General features: G+C 53.5%; 1 protein-coding gene across 1 annotated transcript in view; it reads left to right on the top strand.

Annotated features, from left to right (window-relative positions):
- Window positions 1-20,550, top strand: part of DNAH1 (dynein axonemal heavy chain 1) — a 93,123-nt gene that overhangs the window by 35,674 nt on the left and 36,899 nt on the right. The window contains exons 9-26 of the mRNA XM_007174730.2: window positions 6,022-6,179; window positions 7,249-7,460; window positions 8,154-8,452; window positions 9,840-9,990; window positions 10,705-10,898; window positions 10,994-11,219; window positions 11,696-11,815; window positions 12,196-12,278; window positions 13,332-13,473; window positions 13,904-14,059; window positions 14,468-14,666; window positions 14,746-14,999; window positions 15,584-15,796; window positions 17,335-17,499; window positions 17,980-18,101; window positions 18,260-18,365; window positions 18,949-19,128; window positions 19,801-19,941. Coding sequence (XP_007174792.2) covers window positions 6,022-6,179; window positions 7,249-7,460; window positions 8,154-8,452; window positions 9,840-9,990; window positions 10,705-10,898; window positions 10,994-11,219; window positions 11,696-11,815; window positions 12,196-12,278; window positions 13,332-13,473; window positions 13,904-14,059; window positions 14,468-14,666; window positions 14,746-14,999; window positions 15,584-15,796; window positions 17,335-17,499; window positions 17,980-18,101; window positions 18,260-18,365; window positions 18,949-19,128; window positions 19,801-19,941 — 3,121 coding nt within the window. The remainder of the gene's footprint in view (window positions 1-6,021; window positions 6,180-7,248; window positions 7,461-8,153; window positions 8,453-9,839; window positions 9,991-10,704; window positions 10,899-10,993; window positions 11,220-11,695; window positions 11,816-12,195; window positions 12,279-13,331; window positions 13,474-13,903; window positions 14,060-14,467; window positions 14,667-14,745; window positions 15,000-15,583; window positions 15,797-17,334; window positions 17,500-17,979; window positions 18,102-18,259; window positions 18,366-18,948; window positions 19,129-19,800; window positions 19,942-20,550) is intronic.

The raw sequence follows: 20,550 nt of genomic DNA, 5'->3' as shown, positions 1-20,550 counted from the left end.
TAGCAGCAGGGCACAAGGGTTCAAATTTCTCCATATCCTCACTGACACTTTCTATTTTCTGTTTTTTTTTTCCTTAGAGTAGCCATCCTAAAGGATGTGAAGTGGTATCTCCTTGTGATTTTTATTTGCATTTTCCTAATGATTAGTGATGTTAAGCACTTCTTTTCATGTGCTTATTGGCTATTTGTATATTCTTCTTTGGAGAAATGTGTATTCAAATTCTTTGCCTATATTCAAATCTAGTTGTTTTTATTTATTTATTTAGTTAGTTAGTTCGTTTATTTATTTATTTAGTTAGTTAGTTAGTTAGTTATGGCTGTGTCGGGTCTAAGTTTTGGCACGTGGGATCTTTCGTTGCAGCGCATGGGCTTCTCTTTAGTTGTGGCACACGGCCTCTCTAGTTGTGGCGCACGGGCTTAGTTGCCCTGTGGCATGTGGGATCTTAGTTCCCTGACCAGGGATCTAACCCGTGTCCCCTGCTTTGGAAGGTGGATTCTTAAGCACTGGACCACCAGGGAAGTCCCCAGTTGTTTTTTTGTTGTCGCGTTTTAGTTCTTTATATACTCTGGATATTAATCCCTTATCAGATATGTGATTTGAAGATATTTTCTCCCATTCCATTGGTTGCCTTTTTATTCTGTTGATAGTGTCCTTTGTGTAACTAGGACACAAATGTTTTCATTTTGGTGAAGTCCAATTTGTCTATTTTTCCTTATTGCTTGTGACTTTGTGTCATGTATAAGAAATCATTACCAAATCCAATGTCATGAAGCTTTCTTCCATGTGTTCTTTTTTTTTTTTTTAATTAATTAATTTATTTATTTATGGCTGTGTTGGGTCTTCGTTTCTGTGCGAGGGCTTTCTCTAGTTGTGGCAAGCGGGGGCCACTCTTCATCGCGGTGCACGGACCTCCCACTATCGCGGCCTCTCTTGTTGCAGAGCACAGGCTCCAGACACGCAGGCTCAGTAATTGTGGCTCACGGGCCCAGTTGCTCTGTGGCATGTGGGATCTCCCCAGACCAGGGCTCGAACCCGTGTCCCCTGCATTAGCAGGCAGATTCTCAACCACTGTGCCACCAGGGAAGCCCCCATGTGTTCTTTTAAGAGTTTTACAGTGTTAGATCTTATGTTCAGATCTTTGACCCATTTTGAGTCAAATTTTGCATATGGTCTTAGGTAAGGGTCCAACTTCATTCTTTTGCATGTGAATATGCAGTTTTCCCAGGACAATGTGTTGAAAAGGCTGTCTTTTCCCCATTGAATGATGTTGGCACCCTTGTTGAAAATCATTTGACTATATATATATGAGGGTTTATTTCTGGGCTGTCTTTTCTATTCCATTGGTCTATCAGTCTGTCTTTATTCCAGTACCACATATTTTGATTACTGTAGGTTTGTAATTAGTTTTGAAATTAAAAAGTGTGAATCTTCCCACTTTGTTCTTTTTCAAGTTTGTTTTGGCTATTTGGGGGTCCCTTGAGATTCCATATGAATTTTAGGATGAATTTTTCTCTTTCTGCAAAAAAAGTTGTTGGGATTTTGATAGGGACTTTGTACGCTTATTTCCTCATATGAGCTTTAGTATCAACTTGTCTAGCTGTACTTTTAAAACGCTTGGTATTTTTATTGTGATAGCATTATATTTTTAAATTACCTTAGGTATAGCTGACATCTTTGGGATCCTGAGTTGTCCTATCCAAGAACAAGGAATGTTTGTCCATTTGTTCAAGTCTACTTCTGTGTCTTTCAGTAGTGCTTTAAAGTTTTTTTCATATAGGTTTTGCATATTTCTAAGTATTTTATCTTCTTTGTTGCTATTATAAATGGGCTTTCTCTACTCTTACGTCTATTGATTGATTTCTTTATGCCAATTTACATTCTGTTACCTTCCTGAAATCATTTAATGTTTGAGTTTATCATTGATTCTCTAGGGCTTTCTAAGTGCACACTATCTGTAAATAGAGATAGTTTTGCTTATTATTTTCCAATTCTTATTCCTCTAATTACTTTCTCTTGTCTAATTGCATTTTCTAATACCTCCAGTACAATACTGAATAGTAGTGGAGACAGTAGGCATCATTACCTTGTTCCTAATATTAGTGGAAATACCTCTAGTGTTTCTCCCTTAAGAAAAATGCTAGCTTTAGGTTTTTGTTTATTTAATAATGTAGCTGCTGATTTCTGTTTTCTTAATTTTTTTTTTTTTTTTGTCACAGGCTATTTAAGTACCATGGAGATAATCATATGTTTGTCTCCTTAGATCTATTCACATGGTGAATTATATTAATTGATTTCCTAATATTGAGACAACCTTGCAATCCTTTAATAAATCCCACTTAACCATGGTGTATCATTTTTTTTTTTAAATAAATTTATTTATTTATTTTTGGCTGTGTTGGGTCTTCGCTTCTGTGTGAGGGCTTTCTCCAGTTCCGGCGAGCGGGGGCCACTCTTCATGGCGGTGCGCGGGCCTCTCACTGTCGCGGCCTCTCCCATTGCGGGAGCACAGGCTCCAGACGCGCAGGCTCAGTAGTCGTGGCTCACGGGCCTAGCCGCTTTGTGGCATGTGGGATCTTCCCAGACCAGGGCTCGAACCCGTATCCCCTGCATTGGCAGGCAGATTCTTAACCACTGCGCCACCAGGGAAGCCCCGTGTATCATTTTTAATGTGGTATTAGATTTTGTCCATTAATATGCTATTTAGAACTTTATCATTGATATGTGATATTGGCTTGCAATTTTTTTTTTTGTACTTCTTTAAACAGGTTTGAAGCAAAGTTATACTTGCTTCATATAAAGAATTTTGACATTTTCCATCTTTTTCAGTACTCTGGAACAATTTATGTTGTATTGGGGCTGTGTGGTCATTCTTTTGTAAAACCATTTGGACATGGGGCTTTTCTAGTTTTTCTATAACTTTATTTTTCTACAGAAATTTGATCTATTTAAGCTTTCTTTTTTCTAATGGAGTCAATTTTGGTATACTTTGTTTCTCTAGAAAATTATCCATGTTACCTAGTTTTTAAAATATATTTGCATAGACAACTCTTGTTGTCTTGCTTTGTATGTTGCTTTTGAGACATCTGATGTCAAAGTCCCCTTCTCTTGTAAGTTGTTTGATTTTTTTTTTTCTTGGAGACCTTGGAGATTTTTTTTTTTTTCATCTTTAAAGCCTAATCATTTTACTAGGGTATGTCCTAGAGTTGATCATTCTCATATTTTTTCCCAAGTACACAATGGGCCTTTTAAATGTATAAATTCAGATATTCTTTTATTTCTGGAAAATATTCTTGAATTGTAGTTTTAAATATTAGTTCTGTTCCATTGTTTTGTTTCTCTTCATCAGAGACTCCATTCTATCTATCTATCCATTTATCTGTCGTGTTGCTTCCTCTTTGTTTCTAATTCAGCTACTTTCTGATCCTTTTCTGTTCTTTTTCTCATTTTCATTCTCTTGGTTTTATTTGTGACTTTCTTAAATGTATTTTATTACCTTTTTAATTTGACTGTATTATTCCATGGCCAACTTGTAATTTAGCTTTCCTTCATAAGATAATTTAGTTTCTTCCATTTTTTTCCACTGAGTCCAATTAAATATCGTTTCTTTTCTTCCTGTTATTTGCCTATTTCTGTGTTTTATTTTTCATATGCCCAAATACTTGTTTGAAGAGATTTACTTTAGTTTGAAGTGTTGTATTAGTTTTCTTCTGCTTTGTCTTTTTTTTGTGGGGTGTGTGAGAATTTTCATCAATTAAGGTGTTTTCTTTCTTTTTCTTATAGTAGCTTTATGTAAATGTAGTGTTTCACCTACTCATTTCATTGATTTGTAAAGATTTACAAGATTTCTAGTCCCAGGGCGCCCTCCTCTGTTAGTATAGCAAACTGGTTTTTTTGGTTTTTTTGTTTTTTTAATAAATGGCCATGTAGGGGGGCGGGTGTTGGGGGAAAGGGTCATGTGTCTTCCAAATTTTTTGTTCTCTCTTGCCGGACTCTAATTTTCACTTTTGTTTCTTTCTCCCTCACCCTCCAATCTCCAAAGGATTCCTCTTCTTTCCTTTTACCTTCCCCCCTCATAAGTCATGCCTTTCAGAGAATCCTGCCTTGAACACATGCAGCTAAATCCCTTCCTTTTAGTAAGTGCTGTGATTTACCGGGACTCTTGTTTTTGCAGTTAGGAGAGACTTTCTCTTTCTGGAAGGATTTTAGGTCCATATGGGGGATACCATACACCACTCTTCTGCACAGTTTTTCCTGGACTGCCCTTGTTCTCCATGAAGGCTTGCAGCTGGAGTGTGAGTGAGAGTGCACTGGGAGTTGATGTTTATTTTTCTACTTGAAGATAATGTGAGTTTGGACATTCTCTTTATTTTAGTTATGCTAAAGGTGTACGTTTTGGGTAGTGCTATTTGTTTTTCTTGCTTTTCTTTTCCTCTTCTCTTTTTTTAAAAAGTGTGCTGGGAGAGTTGAATTGATGTGGCCATCATTATCATGGTTGTCCAGAATTCCATTTCTTGAGTTTTATATTATTTAGAGTATCTTTGGCTATACATTACAAAGATGCTTGGCTTAGATTGGCTTAGAAAACAGGGAAATTCATTTCTTTACATGTAACAAGAAATCTGATGCAGGACATCCCAGGCTTGGACCTCAGGGTTCTGTCTGGTGTCTGCTGGCTTCGTCCTCAGGGAAGATGGCAGCAGCAGTTTCAGAAGCACAAGGTCCAGAGTCCATTGACTCCTGCTGTGGATTAGATTCCCTAGAAGTAGAGCCTGTTTCAGAGATTCATGTACAAGTGATTTTTTGATGCAGTCCTCTCAGGAGAATCTACAAGCAAGTGAAGGAGGCAGGATAAGATGGAGGAAGCATCTAGGCAGAGGTGGGGTTTTAGGAGAAGCTAGCCTCTGATCCCACGGGGAATTCTGGAGCATGAATGACACCACAGAGTTTGTCCTGAGGGAGACAGGACAAGGGGGCTTGATTCTATATCTCTGCATCAGTCACTGGTCAGTCACAACTGGGTCCTGTAGCCACTCCTAAACAATTACAGTCGGGACAAGCCCCACCAGGATCGAGGTAGACTAGTTGAGATATACCCCGGAGCTGGGGATGGTTCATCTTCCCCTGAGTCATGTGAGAAAGGAACAAATCTGGAGCAAAAGTGAGGTGCAGATAGGAGGCAATGGATATCTGTCAGGCGGCCAGCCACGTGTGTGGCAGGTACCTATCTTGTGCCAGGACTGGGGCACAGTGGTGAGCACCCCCAACAAAGGGCTCTCGGTCTAGCCAGGAAGACAGGCAGTGAGAAAGCTGGGTGTCTGGGTTCTGATGGGTACTGTGGTGACAGAGCAAGGTAAGGGAATAGAGATGTCTTGGAGGGGCTGCTTTACATCAGGTGGTGAGGAAAGCCCTCGCTGGGGTGAACATTTGAGCTGAGGCCTACAGTGCAAGGGGAGAAGAGGATTCTGGTTGAGGGAACAACGGTGTCGAAGCTGAGAGGTGGAGACACACCTGGGGGACGTGAGGAGCAGTAGGGGGTTAATGCAGCCGGAGTGGACCAGAGAGGGCGCTGTAGCCTGGGAGACACTGGAGACGGAGGCCGGACGCCATGAGGCAGGCACAGGCGGTAAGAAGGAACGCGTTCACGGGCCTGCAGTGAGAGAGGAGTCAGGGAAGGGCTTTGAGCAGAGGACTGGCTTGACCATTTACATGTTTAAAATATCTTTTTTTTTCCTGCCAAGCGGAGAATAGGTTTTAAGGGGGCAAGAGGGGGCGGCAGGGAGGTCAGTGAAGAGTGGGAAGCAAAATGGGCAGACTCAGGGACTGATGTGATCCTGGGGGCGGGGGTGGCATAGAAGAGGCACGACGGGTGCTGGTGGCTGGGGGCCAGGTAGGAGGTGTGCCCAGGAATGCAGAAGGGATGCCCCAAACTCGTGTCCCCAGAGCCTGGGGCCCAGCTGGCCCACAGTGTGTGTGGGGGTGTGGGGCCCCCCTGATTCCGCCCTGTCGGCTCCACATGGGCAGGGTTCTGGAGCACCTCAGCAATCTCTCCAGAGAAGTGAACCTGGACTACGAGCGCAGCATGAACAAGATCAACTTTGACAAAATCATCTCCTCCAAGCCCAAGACGTTCTCCTATGTGACCCTGCCTAAGGAAGAGGAGGAGAAGGTGCCCAAGCAAGGTGACGCTGGCTAGACAGAGGCGGGCCCGTGGCCACCCCCAGCCAGAGCCCCTCCTGCCCCTCCCTCTGGGACCTCCCCTGTCCCCAGCATTCATCACCTTCTTTTCCTACCTGCCTGGAGAGCTGGGGGTTGGGGTCGTGGGGGTGGGGGTAGAAGAAGGCTCTTTGATTTATTATTTTTATTTTAAAATATTTATTATTTATTTTGGCTGTGCCGGGTCTTAGTTGTGGCGTGCGGGATCTTTTTAGTTGCGGCATGTGGACTTCTTAGTTGCGGCATGCATGCGGGATCTAGTTCCCCGACCAGGTATCGAACTTGGGCCCCCTGCAGTGGGAGCGCAGAATCTTACCCACTGGACCACCAGGGAAGTCCCTGAAGGCTCTTTTAAAAATAGTAGTCTGAAAAAAAAAAAAAAAAAAAAATAGTAGTCTGAGTGGTGCAGAAGTGGCAAGGTAAACATGGACTAGGAAAGCAGTTGTCCAGAAGTGGATGAAAAGTGCTCTGATTTTCTGACCTAGGGACATGCAGTCCTTTTCTTCCTCCAGTAGCAAGAGTAGGTTGGCATTGCCGCAGCTCCATTTGACATGTGGCAGACCGAGTCTCAGAGCTCCTTGCTTGGAGCTCTCTGATCCCTGCCCCAGCTTCCACGTGTGTGAGGTGCCCAGGAAACTGGGGTGGGTGCAGACCACGGGCACTCCCAGGGGCCTGATGCCCACGTCTTCCTTTTTTGGTGCTCCAGGGCAGGCCCCAGATGGGCCCCAGGGGTTGTGTGCAGGTTGGGTGGGAGGGGGTGAGGAGGGAGCCCATGGTTCTCACCCACCTTGAAGGGGCCTGTGATCCAGAGTGACCTGGAGGGAATTGGATTACCCACCCCAGAGTCGGCACTTCACTGCAGAGCCTTTGGGTCACCCAGGTAGGCCATGGGGAAAGAGGGGTTCCAGGGACATGGGTGTCTCTTCCAGGGAGGAGGCAGGAGTTGTTCCTTCCATCAATACCCGGTAGATCCGCCCTGACCCCTGGTACATCCAAGGCCCATCTGACACTGGCCCTTGGCCCCCATCCCTGCAGGACTGGTGAGTGTCCCCCAGTACCCATTCCGGGAACAGAAGGCAGACTTCACCTTCGTGTCCTTGCTCACACGGTCGGAGGTCATCACGGCCCTCAGCAAGGTGCGGGCAGAGTGCAGCAAGGTGACCGCTATGTCCCTCTTCCACTCAAGCCTCTCCAAGTACAGCCGCCTAGAGGAGTTCGAGCAAATCCAGTCACAGACCTACTCCCAGGTGCGTGGGCATCCAGGGCACAGAGGGCGATAGCGGGCCAGGGCCTCGGAGCTGATGGGCACAGACAGGGGCCCTGGGAAGCCCGGAGTTGATCAGCCGAGAGCCCCTGCTTTCCTTAAAACCAGGCCTTGCCTCTTCCTAGACCTTGTGGGAAGCTGGGGCGGGTGCCATCTGGGTGTTTCATCTTAGAGAGAAAAGGAAAACCAGGCTGGGCTCCCTTTCTAGTCATCTTCCGTCCCAACACTGGTGGCCTCTGAAGCAGACTCCCGGTCTTGGAAAGGGGAGCAAGAACCCCATGCACCCCCATATCTACCTGAGCATGGGAGTGTGAGGGGGAGAAGTGCAGCCTCATGGGAGACAGGCACCAGTGGGCCCAGGAGGAAAGCTCCTTCTTTCTGCTCCACTCTGTGCCTCGATCTCTCTCTCTCTGCCTCATTCTCTGTGTCTCTGTGTCTCTCCCTTGGCTGGAGGGAAAGCCCTGCTTCTGCTGCCCCTCCCTGCCTCATCCCCCCACCTCCAGAAGCCCTGGTCCCTGGGGGTCATAGGGGGTGTTGGTTGGCAGGGCTTGGCAGTAAGTTGGGGTTGTGGGGAGATCCGTTCACGGTCATCTGAGTCTGGAGAGTGCCCGAGCATGGTGGCTGTGGGCAGTGTGCCCCTCAGGCAGCCACATGATGCCACTTGTGGCCACCGCAGGTGCAGATGTTCCTCAAGGACAGCTGGATCACCACGCTCAAGGTGGTCATGCGCAGCAGCCTGCGTGACATGAGCAAGGGCTGGTACAACCTCTATGAGACCAACTGGGAGGTGTACCTCATGTCAAAGCTGCGCAGGCTGATGGAGCTGCTCAAGTACATGCTGCAGGACACGCTGCGCTTCCTGGTGCAGGACTCTCTCGCCAGCTTCGCGCAGTTCATCAGTGATGCCTGCTGCAGCGTGCTCGACTGCGCCGACGACATGGTCTGGGGCGAAGACTTCATAAACAGCCCCTACAGGTGGGGCTCGGCTGGGCAGAGGCACCTGTCGACACCAGAGCTGTTCCTTGTCAGGCGCCGGTGGCTAGGGCGGTACAGGGTAGGGGGCCAGGGCAGCCAGGGGCAGGGTGCCCAGCACTGCTGGGTCCTGGACACCAGGGTGGGCCTGGCTTCCGCCCTGGTTGCTGGGGAATGTCCCAGCAGCTCTGCCTGGCGTGTCTTCTGGTGACCTCCATCTCTGTCAGTCACTGAGTTCCTCAATTGAGAAATGTTTTTTGAGCACTTGCCATGAACCAGTTGGGGTTCTAGGGGAACAAGAGGCGTGCGGTCCCTGCTCTCACGTGGGCACAGACAGCAATCAAAGAAACAAACAGATACAGTCATTGCTGATCTTGGCAGGGCCTCTGACATATCCAGGAGAGGGGGCGTTGCCAAGGGGGTCAGGGAGGAGGTGGCATCTGAGCCAAGAACTGAGATAGAGGAAACCAGCCATGAGGGGATGGTGGGGAGGGGGCACCAGGTGGAGGGCCCGGAGCCACGGAGGGAAGAGAAAAGTTGGGGCCGTCATGGAAGGAAAGGCCAGTGGCTACGGCTGGAGAGGGAAAGGCAGGGAGGGCTGGTCAGGATGACTCGGGAGAGGTTGCGAGGACCAGGCCAGACCATGTAGAGCCTCCTGTGGTCATGTTTGGGGGCTGGATTTATTCTAATTGCGGTCAGCAGCCATCAGAGGGGAGTAACAATCCAAATTATATTCCAAAACCATGCTCTGGGTTTGTGAGGATGAGTGAGGCAGAAGAGAAGTGAGACCAAGGCTCTTGCCATTGTCTAGACAATGGGTGATGGGGCTGGGTAGGGCAGATTTGGGGCAGTGCATAGGCCGTAGTGCTGGGGAGAGGATGTGTAGGGGGAAGAGGGCAGGGGAGGAGACAAGGCTGACTCCTGGGGTCCACTGAGCCCTGGTGGGAGTCAGGGAACGTGGAGTGCCTGAAATGCTCATTTGAGGTCAGGGTGGTTGGCAATCCAGAGTGTGGGGGAGGCTCGGCTGGGATCTAGGCTTGAACGTCGTTGCATGTAGTGGGTGTCTGGAGCCAAGGATGGTGGGCTCCCAGGGAGAGCGTGGACGCCACAAGTGCCCAGGGCGTCTTCAACCTGCCCTGATGACCTCAGGACCGTGGGGAGGTCGTCCTCCCTCTCCCTGCGCAAGTGGCAGGAATGGAGGAGCCTGTCTGGTTGGTGTGGGTCTTTCTCTCTGGTAACTTGGAGGTTTCTGGGAAGAGGGCAGAGGCAAGTCTCGTGCATGAAGAAGCTCCAGATCCATAATGCCGGCAGCAAGGGCAGGGACTGGGCTTCCTGTGCGCAGCCCTCTTCAGGCCCCTGCCCACAATCCGCCCGACCACTGTCCCTGCAGGCCCCGCAAGAATCCCCTGTTCATCGTGGACCTGGTGCTGGACAGCTCAGGGGTGCACTACAGCACGCCGTTGGAGCAGTTCGAGACTTCTCTGCTCAACCTCTTTGACAAGGGCATCCTGGCCACCCATGCGGTGCCCCAGCTGGAGAAGGTACAGCGGCACTCATGCCAGGGTGCTGCCACAGTGTCAGAGCAGTTCAACTTCATCATGGCTGGCAGTGTGCTCAGCCCTTTAATTCTTGAATAGCTCATTTAGTCCTTACCACAAGCTGAACTGGGTACCATTAACATCCCCATTTTGTAGATGAGGCTTGGAGAAGTTTTGCCCAAAGTCACATAGCTGCTAAGGGTCAGACCGGCGATTGGAACTAGGCTCGCTCACCCACTCCTGCCACAGCCATGTCTGACCCAGATCCCATCCAGCTCCTGACCTCTCTCTTCCACTCAAGATGTAGACAGAGACTGACCTCCAGTCTCGGGACCCCTTCTCAAAGGTCCTCATTCGTCACCACAGCACAGCCTGCTACCCCAGGCCCCACAGCCTCTGTAACTCCAGTCCCCTCTTCTGTCCCTTGCTGGTCAGTCAGAGACATCAGTGACCTGGTTGTCCCGTTGGCCTTGAGCTGAGCCAGGCAAGGCAGAGGAAGATGCTGCCCCTTGGTGTGCCTCCTGGGCCTTCCCGCCTTGTATTAGTCCACAGCCTAATCTAAGAGACGTGGCAGCAGACCCTCTGCCCTGCCCCCACCATGCTGTCTATGCTCGGCCACGCTGCCGCTCACTCAGCCTTTGGACCACACTCCAACCCTTCTGCCCGCCTGCACTGTGGCCCATCCAGCTCTGTGCGCCTCCCCACCTTGCCCCACAGCTGGTGATGGAGGACATCTTCATCAGCGGCGACCCCCTGCTGGAGTCGGTGGGGCTTCACGAGCTGCTGGTGGAGGAGCTGCGGGCCGTCATCGCCAATGCTGTGTGCAAGGCCATGATCCCACTGCAGGCCTACGCCAAGGAGTACAGAAAGTACCTGGAACTGAACAACAATGACGTTGGCACCTTCCTCAAGTGCGTGGGTGCGTCGGAGTGTGTCTGCCTGTCTGTGTGACCCCCACTCACCCTCTCACCACCCTCTGCCCCTCGTGGGTGCCCGTTGTCCACAGAGCCTTCCAGACGCAGTGCCCGTCGGCCGAGGAGGTGCGGGAGGTGGTGCTCACCCACCTGCAGGAGAAAGAGATCCTGGACAGCTCGTTGCCCAGCATCATCATCATCGGGCCCTTCTACGTCAACGTCGACAACGTCAAACAGAGCCTGTCCAAGAAGTGCAAGGCCCTGGCCACTTCCATGCTGGACATCCTGGCTAAGAACCTGCACAAGGAGGTGGATGATGTAGGTGCCCACCTGCCCGGCCCCAGAAACTGCACCAGCACACACACCGTGCATACGTAGCGAACTCCCATGAGTGAGGCTCAGGGGTGTCTGCAGATATCCAGGCCAATGGAAGGGTCTGGAAATCACCCTGCCTTGACCCTGCCTGGGGTCATATGGGAGGTCCCAGGAAGTGGGGGCTGCTATCTTTTCCCCTGGACTTGTAAAGAGCTGGAAACCCCTCACAAAGAACACCCTGAGATGGATCATTTCGCAGAGCTGAGGGTGTGCAGGTGCAGGTGGCTGGGGATGGGGAAACACGCTGGGTAACCCTCAGCTCCCCAGCGCACTGGAAGGGAGCATTTCTTTTTGGAAGGATGTGGTGGGGTGGGGGCAGTTCCCTGTTGGGAGATACTGGGGCCAAGAAGGAGGAGCAGGCCCCTGGGCAGGCAAGGGAGGGGCACACGGCCTCCCCAGCGCCCTCCCCCTCCTGCCAGATCTGTGAAGAGTTCCGCAGCATCAGCCGCAAGATCTACGAGAAGCCCAACAGCATTGAGGAGTTGGCTGAGCTTCGTGAGTGGATGAAGGGCATCCCCGAGAAGCTGGTGGGGCTGGAGGTGAGGCGGGTACACGGGGGGCTAGGGGCTGGGGACAGGCAGGGGCTGGGAGAGCAGGAGCCGGGAGGCTGGGAGTGAGGTAGACACACAGAGGACAGGTGAGCTCGGAGGGTTATGAGGCTGGGTGCATGGTGCAGATTCAGAGCTATGCTGTTTGGGAGGTCAGGAGGGCATGAGTGGGGGGCTGGAGTTTGGAGGTGTGGTGGCCCAGGCCCTTGGAGCCCTGAGCCCAATGCCAGCACCTCCTCCACCACCCCAGGCCTCCCCTCTCTGGAAGAGGGCAGCCTCTCCCTAACACCCAACCACTCTGGGGAGCCTGGTCCCAGTTACCCTCCCACCTCCCAGGTACACATAGTTCTCATCAATGCCTATACATGCAGGATCGGATTGTGAAGGTCATGGACGACTACCAAGTCATGGAAGAGTTCTTTTACAACCTCAGCACAGATGACTTCAATGACAAGTGAGTGTGAGGTCGGTCCCCACTCCAGGCGGGTGGTGGATAGCAGGAGGTGGGGGAGGAGGTGCTGAGCCATGGCGGCTGCAGGCTGTGCAGTCACACGGCTCCACATGGGCCAGGGCCACGCGGCCAGTGTGGCAGAAGGAAATCATTTGGCCCTCTTGGTCTAGGGACCCTGCTGCCCCCCACTCTGTCTCCATTCTCTATCCCGTCATTGGCCTGACACACACATGTTCACCGGGCCTGGGATCCCCTTGTTTGTGGTTGAGGCCCTTGGGGGTCCTTGGGAGCATGGCAAGAAGGCAAAGCCCAGCCTGGTGGGCGGTCCCTGGGGAGGAGCACTTGTCCCCACCCAGCTCGAGAGCCTCATAGGAAATAGCCTCAGATTGGGACTGCCTTACTGAGGCCAAGAGACCCCTTGCCCAGCCTGTCGTATGGCCTGGGGCTGGCTCCAGGTTGCCAGGGTCTGGGAGAGACTGGCACTGTCTCCTGGGAACCCTACCCAGGAACCCTAAGTCACCTGCTTTATGGGACATCCTGGTGCTCAGGGTGGCCTCCCCCAGGATCTGCAGCCCAAGGCCAACTGCAAGCAGAATCTCTGAAGCCCACAGGGCCACCAGGTCAGCCAGGCAGAGGGAGTTGATATGAAGGAAGCTGGTCTGGTGGCCCTGTCTGGTCACCAAGGAAATGCAGGCTAGAGGCTGTCACTTTGCCTCATCTGAGCTGAGGCCCCTTACAGACCTGGGGAACTCAGGATCGCTTCTCTCATTTTGGACACCATTCCCTTCTTGTCCTGTCACTGCACTGGGCACATTGGGTGTGCATCTCCCTGGAAGCTGCCCACAATCCCAGGGCGGGGACTGCTTTCCCTGCCAGGCAGCCCCACACTTCAGTGGTGGCAGTGGCTGCCTCCAGGCTCACTTCTACCTCCCGGTTGCCCAGCCCCGGCTGCTCCAGCTGCCGCCTGGATCCCCCATTCTCCCCTTCACCTTGGCCTGCACACCCCATGATTTCAGTGTGACATTCCCCCCCATAACCCACCCCTGCCCCATCCAGATGGGCTGCCAGCAACTGGCCTGCTAAGATCCTCGGGCAGATAGAGATGGTACGGCAGCAACACATGGAAGATGAGGAGAAGTTCCGCAAAATCCAGATCATGGATCAGAACAACTTCCAGGAGAAGCTGGAAGGGCTGCAGGTGGGGCTGGGTTGAGAAAACACACACACACACCACACATACACAGCTATCCAGGGCCAGGCCTTGCCCCTTGCAGTCAGGAGGTGCTGTGTCAATGTTTGCTGGGTGAGTGAACAAGTGGCTAAAAGAGTGAACTGAAAGGTCAGAGAGGTGCCTGGGCAGCAAGTTCCAGGAAATTTCGGAGTAGCAAAGAGCCCCAACCCCTCTGTTGTGTCCTCATGGGCACTGGGTCTCCATCTGACCTTGCTGTGTTACCTTGGGGTGGTCAGCTGCCTGTGATGGGTCAGGAACCGCTCACTGCAGGAGAAAGTCCCCTCAGAACTGGGAGATGTTGATGCTCTGGGACCTCAATTTCCCTGGGTGTGCACGGGGATGCATGGGCATAGGTGGGCCCACAGAGGCCTCTGATCTCTTGCTCCTTGGCCTGCAGCTGGTGGTAGCTGGCTTCTCCACCCACGTGGAGATTGTGCGAGCGCATGAGATTGCCAACGAGGTGCGGCGGGTCAAGAAGCAGCTGAAGGACTGCCAGCAGCTGGCGATGCTCTACAACAACCGCGAGCGCATCTTTGGCTTGCCCATCACCAACGTAGGCCTCCTCTGGGCACACTGCCCCCCAGCCCTGAGAAGGGCTCGAGGAGGAGCCCATGGCATTTGCGGCCACGTCTGGAGCCAGCTGCCAGGTGGCAGGGCCCTGGCATTTGGGGGGGGGGGGCAGGACTGAGCAGGCTGCAGAGAAGAGCTTACCCTCATCTCCCGGCCCCCAGGGCGAGGAGGCTCCCTGGACCCAAGCAGGAGGCTGGAGGCTCAGTGCAGGCCTTGCTCAGCCACTCAGAGCCCAGAGCCCATGGGGGGAAGGAAGAAGGGAGGCCAGGCCTGAGTCCATGGGGACAGGATCAGGGACAGCAGCCAGGAGCAAGGAGGGGCCCCAGAAGGAGCAGCGTGGAGAGAGACTGGGGAGCACCCCGACACAGCCCCAGCTTTTCTGCCCCTGCAGTATGACAAGCTCTCCAGGATGGTGAAGGAGTTCCAGCCCTACCTGGACCTCTGGACCACAGCCTCCGACTGGCTGCGCTGGTCGGAGAGCTGGATGAACGACCCCCTGTCAGCCATCGACGCAGAGCAGCTGGAGAAGAACGTCATCGAGTCGTTCAAGACCATGCACAAATGCGTGAAGCAGTTCAAGGACATCCCAGGTAGGCAGCCCAGCCAGCCCGTCCCCTCCTTCCCTGCCTGTGCCAGCTGCCTCTTACCCCTGCCTGCCCTGCCCGGCAGCCTACCAGGATGTGGCCTTAGACATCCAGGCCCGCATTGAGGAGTTCAAGCCGTACATCCCGCTGATCCAAGGACTACGCAACCCTGGCATGAGGACCCGGCACTGGGACATGCTGTCCAATGAGATCAACATTAATGTCAGGCCCAAGGCCAACCTGACCTTCACCCGCTGCCTTGAGATGAACCTGCAGGACCACACTGAGAGCATCAGCAAGGTGGCCGAGGTGGCTGGCAAGGAGTATGCCATCGAGCAGGTGGGCCGCCACCAGCAGGCCCGCCCTGCCCCACCCACATGCTGCCCAATGGTGTGGGAAGGTGACAGTACTGGGCCCCATCCCTGGGGTCATTCACCAGGCCCAGAGGTTGAGGTGCATCCTATTAAGTGCGTTAATAATGCATATGAAGTGCTTGGCATGGTGTCTACCATCCCTATTATTACTCAGTTGTTCCTCTTAAGTTATTCCTCTCTCAGGAAGGTGCTGATGGCATTACCTCATTTAACAGATGAGCAAATTAAGGCTCAGAGAGGTTCAGCAATTAGCCAAGGTGGCATAGCCAATAAGGGCTGGAACTGGGACCAGAGCTCCTAACCAGTGCCTTAGCTGCCTCCCAACATGCTTGTACATGCATGTTGTATACATACACCACATGTGAGAGCGAGTCAGCCTTGGATTCCGATGAGGGTCCATGGGGGATTTGTTGACCAGACAAGCTGAGAGTTTGCTGAGGGGGCCTGAGGGAAGATCATGGCTGGGTAGAACCTGCCCTTCCCTGCCCAGTGCTGCTCAGTGTGGGCCAGCTCTTTCCCGGGACCAGCCTTGACTCATCCCTACTCCAGGCACTGGACAAGATGGAGAAGGAGTGGTCCACCATCCTGTTCAACGTGATGCCCTACAAGGAGACAGAGACCCACATCCTCAAGAGCCCAGATGAGGCCTCTCAACTGCTTGATGACCACATCATCATGACCCAGAGCATGACCTTCTCGCCCTACAAGAAGCCCTTCGAGCAACGCATCAACTCCTGGGAGAACAAGCTGAAGCTGACCCAGGTGGGCCCTTCCTGTCCTCCCCTCCCCCCATCCCCCCACCCTCGCAGCGCCCTGTCCCAAGGCTGCTCTTTATGGTGTCTGGGTGGGTTTGGAAGCGGTGGAGTGCCTTGCTGAGGTTTGCACAGCTCCTGGCTCTCTGACAGGCCCCTCACAAAGAGGAGGGGGACTAGAATGGGGCTCTCCATCTCAGGTTCGGCTGCTGGAGGAGGCAATTCAGAATGTGTGGGTGGGGCCAGTGTTTGGTCCAAAGCTGCAGCTGAGGAGGGGCGTGAGAGCTGCCAGCAGACCCCCAAAGTGCTGCCTAGGCTTGGGACAGCTAGGACCTCCAGTCTCAGGACTTTCTGGGCTGGACACCACAAGGCCCTGAGGCTCCTCAGAGTCCCCTTCTACTAGGCCCTGAGCTTCTCACTCACAGCTTCTCACTGGAGCTGGCTCACAGTAAGAGAGCCAGGGCACTAGGGACTGCTGCTCTTTGGGGCTCTCAAGGCCAGTGGCCGGCACTATCTGCAGAGCCCTGAGGTCAGTGCCAGGGCCAGGCCTACTGGTATGATTGACAGCCCCTCTGTGGGAGCTGTTCAGAAACTTCCAGTGAAGGCCAGAAGCTGAGCGAGGAGGGCTTGCCTGTATGTTCCTCGGGTCACCCAGAGAGGCCTGAGCTCATCAGCATTGTCCCTGGGTCTCCGTCCTTTGCTCACACTGTCCTCTCTACCTGGAGTTCCATCTCCTCCAGGGCTCAGCATCGAGCAGCCCTCACTGATTCCCCCACACCTGCCTGCAAGGTAGTCCCATCGAGGCCCTTGGTCGGTACCTCTTACAGAACCCATCACACACACTGGGCCCTTGGTGATTCAGAGGCAGAACTGGCCGTTTAGAGGACGGTGGGCTCCTCAAGGGCAGGGACCACACCCTCCTCTGTTTCCTCTGGAGCCCACATGGACCTGACCTGGGCCTGACACAGGCTGGCCACAGCACACGTCTCATGAAGAAGAGAATGAACGAATGAATGAATGGGTCTGCACTGATAGGAAATGGCAGAGATAAATTTGGAAAGGGGAATCTGGAGGCAGAGGGGAAAGTGGCTTGAAGAGGTCTCACTCTTGGACTGATGTTTCACAGAGCATTTTAGGGGATCTCAAGCTCAAGTCCCAGTACACCTCAAAGAATCCAGGGGTCATAGACCCAAAGTCCTCCCAGGAGAGGAGACTGGTTTGGTCTTCCATGCACTGGTCTCTTTCCTTGTTACTTTAGGGTTTGCTGGTTGGGGCGTGGTTCTCTCATAGGAAGAGTGGCTCCCCTGGCTCTGTTGGAGGATTGGGCATCCTGTGGGGGATTTGCGGTTTCTCTGGAGGGCAGACATCCATGCAGCCTCTTTGTTCCCTGGAGTACCGTGGCTGACAGCGCCATCTAGAAATTTCCCCTTGGACACTGGCTCTGGTGCCCAGTGCTCTGCCTAGAACTCTAGTGGGATAGAATGTCTAGGTCATGGGGGACAGGACCCAACTTGGACCCCAGGCCCTGACAGTCCATGCCCTGTCCAGGAGGTGCTAGAGGAGTGGCTGAACTGTCAGCGGGCTTGGCTCTACCTGGAGCCCATCTTCAGCTCTGAGGACATCAACCGGCAGTTGCCGGTAGAGAGCAAGCGCTACCAGACCATGGAGCGGATCTGGAGGAAGATCATGAAGAATGCCTACGAGAACCGGGAGGCGAGCTCACACGGGGATGGGAGGGGGCAGCTGGGACCACCGGGGAGCCTCCTGGTCTTGTCTCTCACTGAACAAGAAAGACTGGAGGACAAGTCCAAGGCTTTGGTCTTGGCCCGTGTCCCCCTGGGTGGGCTCCCCAGTCTTGAGAGACATTCCTCAGAAACACAGCAGTTGATAGTTTCCCTCTTGGAGATTTGCAGTCCACATTAATATTTTTAAAGACCCTGACAAGTCCTACAGCAAATCAGATTACTTGGCTTTGGTTAACCCTATTTTTTTTGATAATAGACTTCTTTTCTGTGGGGCTGACAGGGGTGATGGAGGCAGCCCCTGGCTCGGGGCGATTTTCCTGCCCCCATCTACTCCCGGGCCCCACTGAGGGTCTCTACGTGGCAGGCATGGGTCCCCTCTGAGCCCACCTTGCTGCTTCCCAGTCAGACCGCTCTTACTTCCAGTTTCTCTCTGACCCGGGCCATCCAGGTGATCAATGTGTGCTCTGACCAGAGGCTGCTGGACAGCCTGCAGGACTGCAACAAGCTGCTGGACATGGTGCAGAAGGGCCTCAGCAAGTACTTGGAGACCAAGAGGAGCGCCTTCCCCAGGTGAGCACCACCGGCCCATGCCCACTCTGTCAGTGCCTGCCCACAAGCCTGGGGCCCCAGTGCCCCTCCAGGCTGGGGTGCAGGGATGTCAGTAGTACTGGGGAAGCTGGGACCCAGGGGCTGCCTGACCCACTCCCTCACCCCTGTTCCCCTGGCAGATTCTACTTCCTGTCTGACGATGAGCTACTCGAGATCTTGTCCCAGACGAAGGACCCCACAGCTGTGCAGCCCCACCTGCGCAAGTGCTTTGAGAACATCGCCCAGGTGGGTAACTGGGCCAAGGGCTCAGGGCCAGGAGCACTGGGGCACCTTCCCAGGGAGCGCACCTCTTCTCTCACCTCAAGTCTCTTTAGCAGGAAATGAGGTGGCAAGTGAGATTCCTGGCTCTCAGAGACATACCTGGGGCCTGTGGGAGGAAGGTCAGCTGCAGAGCCCTTGGCTCAGGGTTGGGGGACCCTTGCTCCCAGCTCACCCAGGGGATCCCTGGCCCCTGCCATACACTGAGGTTCTGGCTAGGCTGAGAAACTCATGAGGCCAGAGGCTCCTGACTCTCCTTGCCCTCATCTTCATCTACGAGGGAGGCCACACAGGCCTGCACAGGAGGGGGACACGCAGGGCAGGCTTAGCCTCCTTCCCCAAGTGGGCTGGGCCACAGCTGGGGACAAGGCAGTCCCATCTTGCCCACAAGCAGTCAGGGAAGGCCCAGCCAAGGTGGAGCTCTCTTCCAAACGTGAATGCCACCTTCTGAAGGTGGAGGGCACAGGCGGGGTCAGCACTGGGGCTCTGGTGGGCAGGGCTTCTGGGCACACTGAGGGTAACCCCACTCTTAACTGCCCCCTGCCCACAGCTGCTGTTCCAGGAGGACCTGGAGATCACACATATGTACTCGGCAGAGGGTGAGGAGGTGCAGTTGTCCTTCTCCATCTACCCGTCCAGCAACGTGGAGGACTGGCTGCGGGAGGTGGAACACAGCATGAAGACCAGTGTGCGGGACATCATCGAGAGAGCCATCAAGGCCTACCCCACAGTGAGCCGTGCCTCCCCTCCCAGCGCAGCCTCCCAACCTACTCGTTCTTCCGTTTGCTCCTTTCTCAGTGCCTCTCCTCTATCACGGGGGCTGGGCTACCTGTCTACCTCATCCTCAGACTACAGCCTTGGCTGCTGCTGCTCTCAGTCAGCCAGAGTGTCTCTGGGGGCAAAGGGTCCTTGGGGCCCACTCAGGGAGGAATCTGAAAACACCCTCTGAAAAGTGAGACTGGCTCCTAGTGATAATCAGTTGCTGTTGTTATGTTTCATGCACTCACTGTGTGCCAGGCCCTGGGATGGGACTTCACCCCCATTACCTCTCTCAGCCCCACAATCAGCAGCTAGCCTGGGGGTTAAGCCTTATCCTACAAAGTAGCCGAGAGATGTTTCCTGCCCAAAGGGCATGTGATTCATAGGTGGCAGTCAGGATTTGAACCCAGGACTGTGTGTTCCCCCGTCCTGGGCTCCCACCCCTCTGCTTCCAGGTCTCCTCTGCAGAGGAAGTAATGACTCTGCCCAGCCCCGAGAGGCCCAGAGCTTAATGGCTTCTCTGCTTTCGAGGTGGAATTAACAACCTGAGACCAGAAGCACAGATGACATTTAAGGGAAAAACAGTGTGCAGGGTCAGGGCTGGCAGCTTCCTGGGTCAGCCCCGTCTGTGTTATCGTCCTAGATGCTCAGGACTCAGTGGGTTCTGAACTGGCCTGGCCAGGTGACCATCGCCGGGTGCCAGACCTACTGGACCATGGAGGTGGAAGAGGCTCTGGAGGCCAGCAACCTCAGTACCCAGCTGTTCCTCCAGCTCGCCCGGCAGGTGGGACTCAAGCGGGTCACCATCTGTTCTCCACAAACACCCCACACCCTGGGAGAGCCCAGCCCCTCCAGGAGCTTTGTTGTGTACTGATCCTGGAAGAGGCCTGTGGTTGGAGCCAAAGAGTAGAAAGTCAGACACCCTTGAAATGAGTGTCTCATGACCAGCCACAAGTGAGAGGGATGGGGGCTCTGAGGGGAGCTCTGAGGACAGGCAGATGCCCCTCTCCCGAAGGTCACAGTGGGAGCCTCCTCCTGGAGCCCTCCTGGGCTACCCCACAGCCTGCGCTCACTCTGTGCACCGGCTCCTCACCACACTCCTTCCTCGAGCTCCTCGCCAGGCCCCACCACCTCACCTGGCCCTTGACACCATACGCTGCAGGGAGGCAGATGCCATGCATGTGCCTCCGTTTTTATCACTTCCCTGCCAGACTTTCCATGTGACCAGTGCCCTGCCTGCCCTCACCCTGCCTGGTCACTGCACCCCACCCATCCCAGACCATTAGAAGCCCCCAGAATAGAGGGGTTGTTCCTGGCAGAAGCCCACCCTCTGAACAAGGGAGGGGAAGCCTGCCCGCAGCGTGGCCCTGCCCATTCCTGATGGTGTCCCCCG

The sequence above is a fragment of the Balaenoptera acutorostrata genome, chromosome 10, assembly GCF_949987535.1.
Source record: "Balaenoptera acutorostrata chromosome 10, mBalAcu1.1, whole genome shotgun sequence".
NCBI classification, from domain to species: Eukaryota; Metazoa; Chordata; class Mammalia; order Artiodactyla; family Balaenopteridae; genus Balaenoptera; species Balaenoptera acutorostrata.
The sequence above is the reverse complement of the archived record's forward strand: the minus strand, read 5'-3'. Positions and strand labels throughout refer to the sequence as shown.